A 15,599-nucleotide genomic window follows, 5' to 3' on the forward strand; every position below is an offset into this window, starting at 1 on the left:
TTCTCAGATACTATAATACACCAAAAGCATGATACATAAATGAAAAAACCTGACAAACTGAATATCACCTGAATTAAAAGCTGCTCTCCTTTAAGAGGATGAAAAGGAAAAGATTCTAGAGAAAATAAATCACATCTGACAAAGGATAGCAGACCAGAATGTATAAAAACTCTAAAAATTGAACAACCCGATTTTAAAAAATGGGAAAAAGACTCAAATTTGTATTACAAATAAAACTAATGTTCTTTCTTTAACCATCCTAACTCTGTAAGAGGTAATCACCATATTATACATACACACACACAGACACACACCTTTCCAGTCAACAAATAACAATTCTTAAAGTAAATGCTGGTGTAATTATAAAGACTATTACAGAGCAAGGGCCCTAATACATCTTGAGTTTGTGTTTGATGTGTATGATTGGAATTTGACTTTTTACTATGTGGAACCATGAAGTGGAATTTTAGGAAAAATCATTTAAATAAGGAGTTCAACTATACAGTCAATAGGAATTTATTAAAAACTTAAATTTTTTGGGAAAAGTCAACGGGCTTTAAGGCTAATGTAATATGGGAAAATCTGATATAGAAAAACAATAACCCACCTTTAGTAGACTGGGTTTAAGAGTCAGCAGCAATCAAGTGATAGCACAGTAAAGATTCAATGCAAATATTTAGATGTCTACAATATATCATATTGCCAGGAAAAACTAAAAATAAAACTAAGTATTATGCAGTTCTTCCCCCTTTGGGAAAGAGACCTTTAAAAATCACTAGCAAGATATATTAGAAATACATGTGCATGTATTATTATGTACACATAGCCAGTATGTATATACTGACCTCCAAACGTGTGTGCTTTGGGAAGGGGAAGTGATAAATCCTGACAAATAAGGATAGGCATCTTGAACCGTTTCCTGGATATCTGGTGGATAAACTCTTCAACCACTGAATTTAGGAGAAAAACTAAGGATGTCAACAATTATAGGAAAAAAACTGAGATGTCAATAATTGAAACAAAGTAAAAAGAATATTTCATGTAAGAGTATGAAGAAGAGATGACAAATGGGCACACATGCAGCAGATTACTGTTTCTCCATCTGGTTAAGAGACCACCTGCATAATAAATCTCCAAAGAAGTGCATTAATGAGATCTGAATTGAGTCCCATGAATCTATTTTGAACAAGTACCTGATGTAATGCTACTGAATACACTAAAATGTGAGAATCATTGATTTCGGTATAGCTTAAGAATATGGCAACAAATGGTTATTAAATTTTAAGAGATTAGATTTCTGATGTATAGCAAAATGGAAGATGAAGCTGTAGGGCATGATGGGTACTTGGGAAAACTTTTTTCCACTGGATTTTAAAGTAACATGTTTCAGAAATAGGAGCACATAACTAGATAAAAAAAGAAATATATGGTAGAAACTTTATAATAGATGATTTCTAATATCTCACTGATTCAATGTCAGCTGAACATCTTCAACATGAAGCGGGACAGAGCCAGGTAGCTGATAAGGAAAAAAAATGTGTAAGAGTTCAGAGATTAAAAAGCAACATAAAAAAAAGAGCATCTTTTATATTTTACCAACAGGTCAAGAGAGAAAAATAGCTCTGATTTAAAACAGGCCAGGTCAATACAGTCAAAAAAATTTTACATGTGGGCTCAGTTCTGCCATTGCAAAGAACCTGAACACAAGACTCCTTTACCAGCAATATGAAGGGATTCAGGTTTACACTGAAAGCATCTTCTACTGATATATTCTATTACATGTTCTGTTAACACCTAATTTGAAGTTCATTTCATAGGATAAAAATGTTACTGCTATTTAGTCACTAAGTCATATCTGACTCTTTTGCGACCCTACGGACTACAGCCCACCAGGCTGCTCTGCCCATGGAATTTCTCAGCCAAGAATACTGGAGTGGGTTGCCATTTCCTTTTCCAGGGGATCTTCCTGACCCAGGCATCAAACCTGCATCCCCTCTGTTGGCAAGTGGATTCTTTACCACTGAGCTATCTGGATAAAGAATAAGTGACAGAATTATATTTACATAAATGTTATTTACTATTTTAACAAGAGATTAATATCATTTTACGGCAGCCTTTTCCCCAAAGATATTCAATATTCACAAGGTAGCCCATTTCAATTAATCACTATTTGATCTTTCACCTGTCCCTACCGTAAATGGAATAAACATGGCTGAATGCAGTTCTTACATATTTCTAGAGGAAAGGTCTACTGGAAATGAACACAGATAAAACTTCCTTCACAGGCAATACAATGAATTCACTCAACAGACTGAAACATGTTTGACATGGAAAGCCTAACAGGCAAGTCACCAATGCTGGCAAGTTTATACTTTAGCAATTACTTCTGACAACAAAGTTTTTCTTCCTTGTTGGCAACCCTTTCATGATAAGCCAAATGAAGCTTTCTGACAAATGACTTCATGTGAAGACTTGTTGTGCCACCCCCTCTCCCTCAATCTAGATATTTGGACAGCTTTCAAAATGAGTCTCAGAAGAGATGCTTTCAGGCTTGTCTACTCTAAATCCATTCTTTTCCCTAAATGGAAATCTGACAAAACAGGAAGTATTTGGCAGCATAGAGAAGCAAGTCTTGCGGCTTCAGTTTTTACTGGTAACAGACTAAGTTCTTCGTGACTCTGTAATAAAATGCAGAACTACAAATCTGAGAAGAAAACAACAAAACCCTGCCTTGGTTACCCAGCTTCCCGTGGCATTTTAAAGGTCTTAAAAAGACAGTATCACATGATACATAGAGAAATAAGAAACAGGAAGATGGTTTTCCTTTTGTTACTTCATTTAAGAATCCCCCTCCTTACCCTGTCTGACCAAAAGCTAAGCCACCAAAACTATACACACACTGAAAGGAGTTTTATGTCTGGATCTAAATACTAAGAAACACAAAGACTCACCCTAACTACAAATAAATATACACCCTTAAATGGGCTGTTAGGATTAGCAGAATCAATAACACATTATCAAACACACCGTAAATAAAAAAGAATCCTCCCCCGTGATTTCAAGTTGCCACCCTCTACACCCAATTTCACTGCTGCTGAAAACAACTAGAAGCATTTTCAGGTAACAGTTTGTACCTTCACTTTTAAGCTATCACACTTAAGTGTACAAAAATATATCAAAGTGCCTTCTAAGTGTTAAAACCTACCAAATAAATGTAAACCATTGTTAGTCAGGTCCATTTTCCTGCTCCTCCAAAGCAGGTTCACATCTGTAGGACACATACACAGAACAGAAACATCACTAAAATGAAATTAATCAATGACCTTGCTTAGCTATAATTCCAAGTATCTGTTTTGTCAGAACACTTGTTAGATATAAAACAGTGAGACTGGGTAAGGACATTAAAGCTTCTGTCAATTTGAACCCATTCAGCAGGAATAGCAGCAAAATCCAAAAGTGCTAAAATTATCAAGTCAATGTCTGATACTTCTGATTTTCAGGGGTTAAGTATCAGTTATATAAATACTATCTCATCCAGTTCCTATTTTCAGCCTACTCTTCCTTTCATGTCTAGAGACATTATGGTACTATGCTAAGAAAAATGTACTTGGAGAGAGAGATTATGGGTTCAATAATTGACTGAGTCAGGTCATTTGTATATTGTTACTGGCAGCAGATGTACCCTTAATCCTGGCCAAACTTTTCACAAATTTGGACCACTGAAAATGAGGAAGATTGGTGGGCAGGCAGACCTGTGAAAATTCGGTTGTCAGAAAAACAATCCCTCTGGTGGTTAATTAGACACACTAGCCTTTATAAAGCAATAGGAAATCATTCTAACGAAAATCCTTGACCTGTGGATAGTCCCCAGAGTCATCTAGCCGACTATACATTCTGGAAACTGACCCATTTCCTAAACCTCAAGTGATCTCATTTTAAGTAACTCATCAGGCAGGTTGTTCCTAGTGTACAAAAACTGACAAAGCACATTTTTACTGGCATGCATTCTCCATTAACTATCACCTTTTAGCTTGCTATATTTTTTTATAAACTGTTACTCCACAAATGAGTGCCTTCTAAGTGCCAAGGCCTGTGACAGGTTCTAAACCTACAAAAGTGAATAAGGTACAATTCTAAGATATCATAACTTAGTGAAGGACATTTAAGTAGACAAAAAGGTAATAAAGCAATATAGAAAGTGGTATAAATTATGCAAAAAGAAATACATGAAATTCATATGGACACATTACCTATAGCTGCAGAAATATCAAGAAAGCATCACTTAAAAAAGCAGCTTTTGAATATCTGACAATACAGCAATATTCTAGATGGTGAGAAAAGTATGGATAAAAACCAAGAACTGGGAAAATACAGAGCTTATGCAGGACAGCCACGATAGTTTTAGTGTGACTACAGCAAATAATACCTGAAGGGAGGAAGGATGAAGTTTTGAGAGAGGTTGCTATGACCTTCAGGAAGGGGAGACAAAAGAGTCTAGATGATTTATTTCTGTATATACATATAAAATTCTCTTGGAATGACAAATGTTATGTAACAGGACACACACACTAACACCACCACCTAATATCTAGCATCATTATAAGTACTTTACATCTATTAACTCATTTAATACTAACCCTAACCAAGTCAGCTCTATTACTATCCCTATTTTACAGCTGAGGCAGAGGTTAAGAAATCTACCCTAAACCACCCATCCCCACAAAAAGCCTGGCCACATATATACATTCTAAAGCTCAAGTATCTTCTTTGCTATTCCTGAATAATTTTTAAAATTGTAATTCTAGTGAGGATATTGGGGAGACCTAAATCTTCTAAGTAACTTAGTCTTTGAAATATACAAGATAAATATTTTAATTTTTTCAAAAAATGAAAACTATGATAGCTAGAATTACCAATTTTCAATGTACTCGTTCTGAAATGTATAGAAATATCGAATCACTATGTTGTGTACCAGAAACCAACACACAGTAGTTTGTCAATTGTACTTCAAAAACAAAGACATCAGATTTGTGGTCACCAGAGGTGGGGAATATGAGGAGGGGGAATTAGATAAGGGTAGTCAAAAGGCACAAACCGCCAGTTATGAGTACTTGAGATATAATGTACATGTTACCTTTCTTGAACTTAGTTCAAGAATCATCTGTTTTTCCTCCGTTTATTTTACTTAATAATCCATTTCAACTTTGCTTTCCAAGTTGTACTTTGAAACTCAGAACTAAGAAAGCCCTAATAAAAGCACCAAAATATCTAATGGAATAACGGAATTAAAAGTCAGAATACAGGGAACTCCCTGGAGGTCCAGTGGTTAGGACTCCTCACTTTCACTGGTTGGGGAAGTTTAAGATCCCACAAGCTACACCACACGGCCAGAAAGTCAGAATACAGAAAACAATACAAGGCCCAGCACATGCCTTATCCCCCAGGGATCTCACAGGCACCTTCACAAAAGGAAGAACACACACTTACTGTTCAGGCTCTAACTAGCAGTCAAAACCTATTTCACCTTCCTTACCAACCAGCAGTCTCTTCTGCCTTTCCACGTTTATTAACGGCGCCATCTATTTCCCACTTTTTAGAATCCTGACGTTGTTTTCCTCCTTCTTTACTTCTGTCATCAACTGATCAACTGGAAATCACATGTCATCAACTGGAAATCAAATGCTCTTTTTCTCATTCTCGTGCTCACCTATTCTCTCCAGGCCCTACTCACGCTAGTTTCACCTCATGCTGACACCCCCGCAAGAGTATCTTAATGGTTTCCCTACCTTCAATTCCTGTGTCACTTCTCTAGTCATACTGGATACTGTTTCCAAATAATTTTCTAATAATACATTTTGTATCTGCTCAAAAACCTCAACAAAAATAATGAAAATCAAAAGGGAAGTCTCTATGCAAAAGTATCTGCAGCAACTTACTACTAAATATATAATGAAATCAAAAGAATTAGGGAACAAAATATCAAAACTCTCATATATATAAATGGACAAAAGCCTTGAATAGACAACTTGTCCACTGCTAAGAATCAGTAAGTGAAATTATGGTTAAAGGTCCCATTTCATTAGCTAACAACAAAAATATTACAAAGAAAGAGTTCAACATATTATTGAATCAGCAAAAATGATTATAATTAAAGGCTACCCAAGGCTGGTAGTTAAACTCACAGGAAAGGTGACAATGTAAATTTTAACTCTTTTCGGAAAACAACATGGCAACGTTTCAGAGTCACAAAAATGTTCACACATTTTTATGCCATGATTTAAACCTTTTAAATCAATCCTAAAAGAACAGTGCAAAAGACAGAAAATACTCTTTGTGCATAGATGATAATTATAGCACAATTTTTCTATGGGTAAACAATAGAAAAATAAAGTTAGATGGAAACAGTTTGATGGAAAACTTTCAGACATTAAAATTACTGTGGAGGCCGTGCAGTTATATTGAATACCTATTACAATATTAAGTAATGAAGAAAAACAAAAATTTCTCTAAGTCTAAAAAAAAACTGTATGTGCACAGACTGGAAGAAGCAAATTAAAAAATCTAATGTTAGGGTGGGATTAGAAGTAATTTTTAAATTCCATCTTGATTTGTAAAATCTGAAAATAAAAAAATAATCACTTTCTGCTCACGTCCCAGTTCGCAAGGCCCTCTAGAAATTTCCAAACCTATACAACACAAGCACTATATAAAATTCTGATGTGCAACTAATTCTAGAAACCTTGACAAGCTGGTTTCACACAGTATTCCCAAGGTAAATTTTAATCAGTCATCCTTTCCAAACTGGTTTTCTCGTTGTCCCAAACACAGCTTTTCTTAAGTACTGCATCCTTGTTCACAACCTTCATCCGCTTAGAAAGACTTCCTTTCTTCTAATTCTACATATTACATATCATTAACCTTGAAAAGTCTTCAATGATGGCTAAAAATATTTCTTTCTGTTCTGTATTATAAAATCAATTTGTTGCAAAAAACAATTAGATTTAACTATATACTGAACTCTGACAAATCTATTTTTCTCATACGCCATGATTTAAATCAAAATAAGAAAACATCTACTAGGGCAAAAGATCATATAGTTTGACGAAGGCTGCTTTGGCTGCAAATAAGCAAATTCAGTAACTTTTCAAAAAATGAAACCATTAGGAAAGCAGCTACACTCAACATAGCAATTTGCTCTACTTTTCAATATACAGACATTCAGAGATAACTGTACAGTGGGACAAATTCTATCATTTTTAAAGAGACAGACATATAATACTAACAAGGCCCATCTTGATTACTAAAGAATATTTAAGTAAAATTGCATACCAGAAATATAATTTCAACAGATAGCAGATCCAGGTCTTTTAAAAACTGGAACACCTTTCCATTTTTTCAGAGTGAGGCTCCCTCTAGAAGACAAAAGACTTTTTTGAGTATGCTATATGGCACCCCCCCCCAACACAAAATAGACACTTTTCCTGATGAGACCTTTGTATGTCAAATGTTTTACCATACGTTAAAAAAAAAAAAAAAAAAAATCACTAAAATATTCACTGTGCTCTGTCATTAAAAATTCAGAAATGGGAACACCATCAATGGGTAAAAAAATTCATAGAGATGCTCTAATTCTGAGATTTCAGTCTAAAATACCACATGTGCATGCTCAGTCACTCCAGTCTTGTCTGACTCTTTGCAACCCTGCGGACTGTAGTCCACCAGACTCCTCTGTCCATGGGATTCTCCAGGCAAGCATACTGCAGTGGGCTGCCATGCCCTCCTCCAGGGGATTATTTCCGACCCAGGGATATCAAACCTGCAATTCCCATGCTGCAGATGGATTCTTTACCACTGAGGCACTGGGGAAGCCCCTAAGATATCATGTCCATGAAGCTGATTTTACACGCTCATTTGAATCCTTGACCAAATAAATAAAATATTCTGCTTTCAAAACAGTTTTTCTTCATAAAAACATTATTAAAAACTTGCCAATTGTAGAAACATTATTCTAACAATTTGGGCTCACTGAAATAGATTACAAAAACCAGTTCTATCAAAATTAATTTTCTTTCATTTATTCCTAAGAGATGATTTATAAATGTTCAGTTAATATTCACGTCTAGTTACCTTCCACTAAAGTATCATAAAATCTTAAAAAGACAAATGTCATGAATTTGTCTATTAAACTATTCTTAATGGTTTTCTAAATCTTGATTACATGAGCAATTACAATTCAACTCAAGTACTAAATCAAGTATTTAAAACATTAAAAAAATTTGAAAGTTAAGCTGGCACTGGTGAAATACAAATTTTCAGAAGAGAATTACTGTTAAAGAAAACATAAGTCTGCTTATTTCATGTTTTCTATATAAAAGTACATAAAGATTCATAAGAAATAGTGATAGCATACATATATCAGGTAGGGTAACGTAACAGTGATTAAACGTGATGAGAGAGGCACACAGAGGGTCTTATGAGTACAAAAGCACCTGGGAATGACCCCAGTTCAATTCCTGGATCGTGAAGATCTGCTGGAGAAGGGATAGGCTATTCACTCCTGTATTCTTGGGCTTCCCTGGTGGCTCAGCTGGTAAAGAACCTGCCTGCAATGAGGAAGAGACCAGGGTTCAATCCCTGGGTTGGGAAGACCCCCTGGAGAAGGGAATGGCTACCCACTCCAGTATTCTGGCCTGGAGAATTCCATGCCATGGACTGTATAGTCCATGGGGTTGCAAAGAGCTGGACACAACTACGACTTTCACTTCACTTTCAGGAAGGTTACATGGAAACATACCTAATCTCAACTAACTCTACCATAAAAATAATTTGGTTTTAGTAATTTGAAATGTTGCTTTTGCATAACAAAATGTTTCACTGTATAAACACCTAACTGTACTGGAGCAAAAAAATAAATTTTAAGAATATACGCCTAAAAGGTCCAAAAAATTCTCATTTATTTTACTATATGGGTGACACAAAAGACTGATAATTTAACCTGACTAAACAGACCCAGGAGATAAAGCTCAAAAATAAAGCTAAATTATATAAAGAAAAGGAGGGCAGGAGAGGAAAGAGAGTAATAAAAGGAAAAAGGACAAGAAAGAAAGTAAGAGCAAACGCTTTGATGGACAGTGGTATGATTTCTTTGCCCTTTTATTTCCACTTCTAGAAATTTATTCTGAAGAAATAATCGGGCATGTCAGGAAATACCTAGATGCGTAGAAATTTTAGTCAGACACCAGTTCTCAGAGAATATCTTTTGTAAAACATGCACAAGGATATTTAGACATATTACTGCTATTACAAAAATTAAGAGATCTGGTTACATAAAATATGGTACATTTATCCTACAGAACACTATGCAACTATGAACACATATGTTCCCAGTATTTCCCACAAAGAAAAAAACCTGAATGACAAAATGAGCACGACTAGAATGTCCTTTATTTTTGTAAAACAAAACCAGAGAAAAAGAGAAATCTCTCTGAATAATATATAAGTATGGTATAAACTGCAATCACCTTTTGGTGGTGGTGATACAAGACACTTCTCTTTTTTCTCAAACGCCGCTGACAGGCATTATTTGGATCAGATAATAAGTTTTAAGTCAGGCAGTGGCATTACAGGTGATTACCCCCTGGGGAAGCTGAACAGTACTACATATTCTATAATTTCCTTAGAAAAAAAAAAAAGGTTAACTTCCAAATTCTTACTGAAACATCTTTTCTATATGCCACATTAGTAAATATGGAGGAAAAAAATCATAAAAATTTCCATTTTCCTTGATAAAAGAATTAAGTACTTAATATTCTAGAAATGGGAACCGCATGAGTGGGTAAACAAATTCATGTGTGTCCTAACTTTAAGACTTCCTTCTAAAGTATCACTGTCAGGAAGGGAATTACAGATTCATTTGAACCCTTGACTGAAGACTTTTTAAACTACCACTCTTCGATTTTGTTATTTATGGCTCTACTTACTGATCCACAAAAAACCTTCCAGGCACTCGCCCCAATTCCAAACATTTTTACAGACATTAGAACTCACCTCAGGAATACTTGCAGATGTCTGTCACGGAGCTGTTCTGTTTTCTTCAGACCAATTGCTAAAAAAGCCCAAATAAATCATTAAATCACTGGATCATTTTCTAGTCTGGAGCCCCACCAATAATACAACAATTGGGTTCAAAACAAGTATTATGAGGATCATTTTAAGCAGCTATTCAAATCAGTGTAATTAGTTGACTCAATAAAATTACTATTAATAAGCATTACATTTCCTTAACAAATAATTCTGAAAAAACTGTTACGAGTGAAAAATTGATTCAGCTTTAGTAAAGATGTCCTCGAGTAAATTTAGTCAACGTGGATTATTGTCTATATTTTACATTTCCTTGATTATTTCAATCTTTAAAATAACTTGCCCAATAATACTTTATTCCTACCATTTCAAATGAGAGTTTTCTGAAACAGAGTACAAGATCTTGCTCATGGAGCAAAATCAATAGCTGCTCTAACAAAGTCCTATCGAGGAGGTTCTTTCATTTAATGTTTTCAGTCCCCGCAAATCCACTGCTCTTTCCTTTCGAAAAGCAGCGTGAGCCCCGTGCACTCTGGCACTCCCATTTGTCTATGGTTAGAGCAGCAGAGTCGTGCTAACAAGGGAATTCGAATTCCTCAGCACCCAAACTCAGCGTTTCCTTCTGTCTCCTCATTGCTTAACCGCGTGCTCACGGAGGATGGGACTAAGAACCCTCTCCTCCCCATCTTAACTGGTGAGGAACCTTCTTCAGTCGGTGGCTTTGGTCGCAGAACATGACAAGCTGCCGAAACCACTTCCAAAGAGAGGACGCACTGCTCTGAGATGAGCAGAATCCCGAAAATCCCTCACCCTCCCGAGAGGAGCCCAAGCGGTCAGCCCGGAGAAAGAGACGTGCACGTCCCCTCCGCCCCTTTCTCTGAGGCCGCGGGAGATGAAGCCTCGCCCCCTCTTAGCCCGTCCCCCGCCCCCGCCCGCGACCAGCTCCCCACCCCGACGCAGGGAGATCTCTGCTATGGCCGCCGCGCGGCCCCCTCACTTCCGGTGCCGGTGCCGCTAGAGCTGCGCCATCCCCCAGTCAAGCGGACAACCACCGCTTTCAACTGACCTTTCTGAGAGATCCGGACTCTTCCGACCTTCACTAGGTGCTGCCCTGGAGGAACCGGCGGATGGCTGCCGCAGTTAAATGAATTCACGGGATATAGATTCCGCTCTCCTCTCGCCAGAAACATAAAATGCGATACAGCTGCGGCCACCTCTGCCCAGACAAAATGGCGCCGAGAAGCTGGTTCAGCGCAGGCGCCTTGGAAAGACCCTGCCCCGCCCCCGTGTAAGTCCTGGCCGCAGCTCCGGGTTCGGTTTCCATGGGACACTCCACCGCCAATCCTCGTGCCGCACTGCTCTTCCTGACCCCTCAATTGACCAATCAGTGCTCAGTCGAGCACATCCGTAGTCGTATTTACCAATCATTTTTCAAGACTTGCTTACTCAATACCTGATTCTCCAGTAACGTTAGTCTTCGGAGACAGCCAATCATAAGTGGAAAATGTCCTACCTGCTGTTTTTCGCACCAATCCGTGAAGTTTCAGAGCTACATCCAATGAGGACGGCAGGTAGCGAACTCCAATCCGAAACTCTTCGGCGTCATGAGCAGCCAATAGGAGTTCGTGTAGAAGCGAGTCTGCTCAACAGCTTGTTATTTGGTGGATTGTGGCAGTAAATCGGGCGAGTGGGGAACCCGGCGCAGGAACTGCCGCCGCGGCCGGGAGTGGTGCTTCCCGGACGGGGGCCCACGGGGGTCAGCGGGGCGGAGGACTCGGGAGCTGACAGCGAGCACTTCACCCACAGTTGGTAGGTGAGGAGAAGGGAAGCGAGGGTACTGAGTGGACGAAGCGGCACTAGCAGCTGGCGCTGCTGCCCGGGGTCCCGGTGCAGTTGGAAGCTTAGGAGGTGGGGAGGGGGATGCTTGGCAAGCGGGGCGGTGAGCACCGGTGAAGGGGCTAGTCGTGGAGCAGCGGCAGCAACTGCAAGAACAGCCTCCGCAGCAACCTCCTCGGCCGCTTCCCCAGGTTCCCCGGGAAAATGGCTGTGGGGCTGGTCGCGCCGCTAAGTTTGCTTCCGCGAGGCGAGGAGCGGGCTGATTAGGGAAGCCGGCCCCCCAACTCCGCGGTGCGTCCTCCCGGGTGGAGTCCGTGGCAGGACCCGAGGGGCTGCTGGCTGGTACCGCTCTGGGCTGTACAAAAAGTTGAGGCGGGCGCGGGGAGGAGGCGGCGGCTGCCGCTGTGCAGCTCCCCTCCCCTCCCACACCCTGTCCGGGCCACCTCCCCTCCTCCTCTCCGCCCCCCCCCCCCCCCGCCCAGCCCTCTCTCCCTCGCGGGTCTGCCCTCCCTCGCGCGCCTCCAGGCTGAAGGCCACGGCCCCTGCCCCATTGGGTGAAGAAGCGCTTCTCCTTCCTGACATGGTGCAGAGCGGAGGAAGGAGAGCAATGGCGCCGTGACACTCCGCTGCCGCCACCGCGGGCCCGGGGCGGGCCGAGGGGGCCGAGCGGCGGAGGCGGGGCGCGGGCCGAAGTCGGGGTATCCGGGGGGCGGCCGAGAGAAGGCTGGGCGGCCGTGCCTGCGAGGAGCCCGGAGAAGCCCAAACGGCGCTCTGCCCTTCTCCGGAGCAACCCGTCCGGGGGCACTGAGTTGAGCATTCCGGGTCAAAGTGGCTAGCGAGGCGGGGGCGCGGTGGGCCGCTGGCGAACTCCGCGGTGGAACCCGCTGCCCTTTGGCGCCGGTGGGGTTCTCGCCGCTCTCTAGGCTCCTGCGTCCTGGCTGCCCTCGGAGGGGATCTTATCCTTTCCCTGGTAAGCGTTCTGCCCCTCCCCGCTGGCGTTTGTTTACTTTCTTTACCCGGGTCGCTCCCCTCCGTTGACTGATTCTGTGCCTGTCTTTCTCCTCCCCTTGGTTATAGCGACGAAGATAGCTCGTTGAGCTGGAACCCCACAGATCGCCAGTGAAAATGAAGGTAAGTGGAGTCGACGCTGCTCGGAACCTCGTCCCCTGAACACTGCCTGTCGTGAGGCTGGTGCTGTGGAATGTCATTTTTTTGGCTACTCAAAATTGATTCCTCTACTAAGCAGAGCTTTCTGAAAATGAGGACGTGTTGAATGGGTAAGAGATGATCATTGTGTCTAAATGCGGTCAGTTTGGCCCCTCTCCGAAGCAGTTAGCACTTTGGACAGGCTGCTGCAGCCTTCCCATTGTTGTCCAGTGGGCTAGTATTTTTAAACACTTCCTGTGTTGGCAGTACCCTTTGCAGAAGTAAAGCTTTTGTCCTGCTTTGGTTCTTTGGGGGATTTTTTGAATTTTTTTTCTTCCCCAGTCCCAGTGAGATTTTCTAAAGAAGGAATGTGTGTATTGTGTTAGGGACATATCATTTCTTCTGGGGCTAAAGTGAAATTTTGTGGCTAGAATATACTTGAAGGTGAAGGAAAACTAAATTTTGTATATTATTATCATAACTAATAGCACTTAATTTCAGTTCAGTCCTTACAGTAAATATTTTAAACATATACCCAACCTAAAAAAGATTCTTCTGAAGACAGCTGATATTGCAGACATCCTGTGATGTTTAAAGGGAAAGGAAGGTATATCAACCTGTAGTTCTGAGGCGTTGAATATTTGCAAAAAGTATTTCTCATCAATTTGCATTATTCATAAATGCACTAACTTTACATTTGATTTCTTACTCATTTACTGTTTCAGTGTATTGAGCTCTGAAATACAGTATTTTCCCAAACTTCCTCTCGCTTTCCTATCTCCTTGAAGTTTTGAAGTGACAGTGTACCTTCTTTAATGTTAGTTGGGAAAATAGAATGAAAAATCATTTTCTGCTTGAAAGTATTTCTCTAAACTGTACACTGTCACTGTTGCACTTAGCAATGTTGAATTGAATTTGTATACATATACTTTTGAAAAAAGTTGGTAAAGTGACAGACTGAGATAGCAATTATTCTGTTACTATCAAGATTAAAATGAATGGAGAAATGATATTTCTCACATCTTTGAATGTATCATTCTGATCATGACCATTTGCTGAAAGCAAGTATTTCTTTCTGAAACTTAAAAAAATATATACCAAGATTAGTGTAATAAACTTGGTACTACTACCATCAATTCACATCTCTGCATTAATCAGATAATTTAGACTTGAAGCTCTAAAATGCAGCACTTAGCCAATGGTTTTTCTAAATAATGCTCTCTTTGTCAAAAATATTGGCTTCATTAATTATCTATACTGTTATAGTATATCCAAAATGTTGCCTTTATGTAACTATATTAAACATTTAATTATGTACTAGTTAGTATTAATTTTAATAGCATATTTCTTTTAATTTGAAAATATGATTTTCAGGAGGCCATAAGTGAATAACTTAAAATTCTATGAGACAATACAAATAGACTTTTTTGAATTTTTAAATTTTTTCATTTCTTAAATATATTGTAAAATTGTTGAATCATTTTGTACCTGAATGAGAAAACATTATATTTCCCTACTGATACTTTATAGTTACAATTTAAAATGTTTATGTTATCAAGATATAGTTTATTAAGTAAAGGATTGCTAATAAAGTGCTTTAGGAATATTTTTCAAATTATTAATGATATTAATAAGCAAATAATGTTAATGTTCCTACTACTTGAAATATAGAACTTTTCAGTGAGACGGGGTTGGAGTTGGGGAAAACAGTAGTGACTTTAATATTTCATCTTTGTTTCATCAGGCGGCGGATGAGCCTGCCTACCTGACAGTGGGAACTGATGTCAGCGCCAAGTACCGAGGTGCCTTCTGTGAGGCAAAAATTAAGACTGTGAAAAGGCTGGTAAAGGTTAAGGTAATTTTTCTTTTTAATGCAACAGCTTTATTAACTCAGTTGAAGAGAATTAGGGTTGAGGAGACTGCAAATCAACACTTTATTTATTGAATCATTACTTCACTTACTGAATCATTAATATGTGAAAAACTGTTGTATACAAAACTGTAGGAAAGGCACATTAGGAACTGGGAAATAACTCAAAATGAGAAATTATTCCAAACTGCTGCTATGAAAATACTGTACTCATGGTACTTCCCATTATTTGGATCTTTCCTATTTGTGGTGGGCTATAATCTGTTATCTTTCCCTTGCTTATTATTTAGGTAGAGGCAATTTCAAGTAGTTAGAAAAAGCAATAGATTACTAAAAACAAAACCATGGGAAGTATACTTTCAAGACAGCATTAAAAATGATTTAAGAATTCTATTTTTAAGATGCTTTTATGGCCAGAAAAATAGTTACTTATTCTTGTACAGTATTTGGAAACATAGAAAAGTACTGAAGGAGTAAAACCAGTAGTTTACTTCAGAAACACTAGTATCATTTTTATGTTTCCCCCAAGCAATTTTTCTATATAAATGTTTTTAATAATCTTAGTTATTTAGACTACAAAAGTAATCCATGCTTATTATAAACATTTTTAACATTCTAGAGCTGTATAATAAAATTCGTAAAAGTCCTTTTTGATAGTATGCCAAAG

General features: G+C 39.0%; 1 protein-coding gene and 1 long non-coding RNA gene across 2 annotated transcripts in view; one reads left to right on the top strand and one right to left on the bottom strand.

Moving 5' to 3' along the window:
• Window positions 1-3,228: 3,228 nt before the first annotated feature.
• On the bottom strand, window positions 3,229-11,289 carry LOC128054858 (uncharacterized). The gene is made up of 4 exons (XR_008200020.1): window positions 11,147-11,289; window positions 10,048-10,105; window positions 7,330-7,412; window positions 3,229-3,268 (listed from the first exon to the last, which is right to left on the bottom strand). It is a non-coding gene; the product is annotated as an uncharacterized LOC128054858 (long non-coding RNA).
• Window positions 11,290-11,850: 561 nt separating this feature from the next.
• The window catches only part of ARID4A (AT-rich interaction domain 4A), a 57,799-nt gene continuing 54,050 nt past the window's right edge, over window positions 11,851-15,599 (top strand). Inside the window, exons 1-3 of the mRNA XM_052646672.1 lie at window positions 11,851-11,889; window positions 12,994-13,047; window positions 14,807-14,917. Of these exons, the coding sequence (XP_052502632.1) occupies window positions 13,042-13,047; window positions 14,807-14,917 (117 nt within the window). The 5' untranslated portion in view covers window positions 11,851-11,889; window positions 12,994-13,041. The remainder of the gene's footprint in view (window positions 11,890-12,993; window positions 13,048-14,806; window positions 14,918-15,599) is intronic.

The sequence above is a fragment of the Budorcas taxicolor genome, chromosome 10 (assembly GCF_023091745.1).
Source record: "Budorcas taxicolor isolate Tak-1 chromosome 10, Takin1.1, whole genome shotgun sequence".
NCBI lineage: Eukaryota > Metazoa > Chordata > Mammalia > Artiodactyla > Bovidae > Budorcas > Budorcas taxicolor.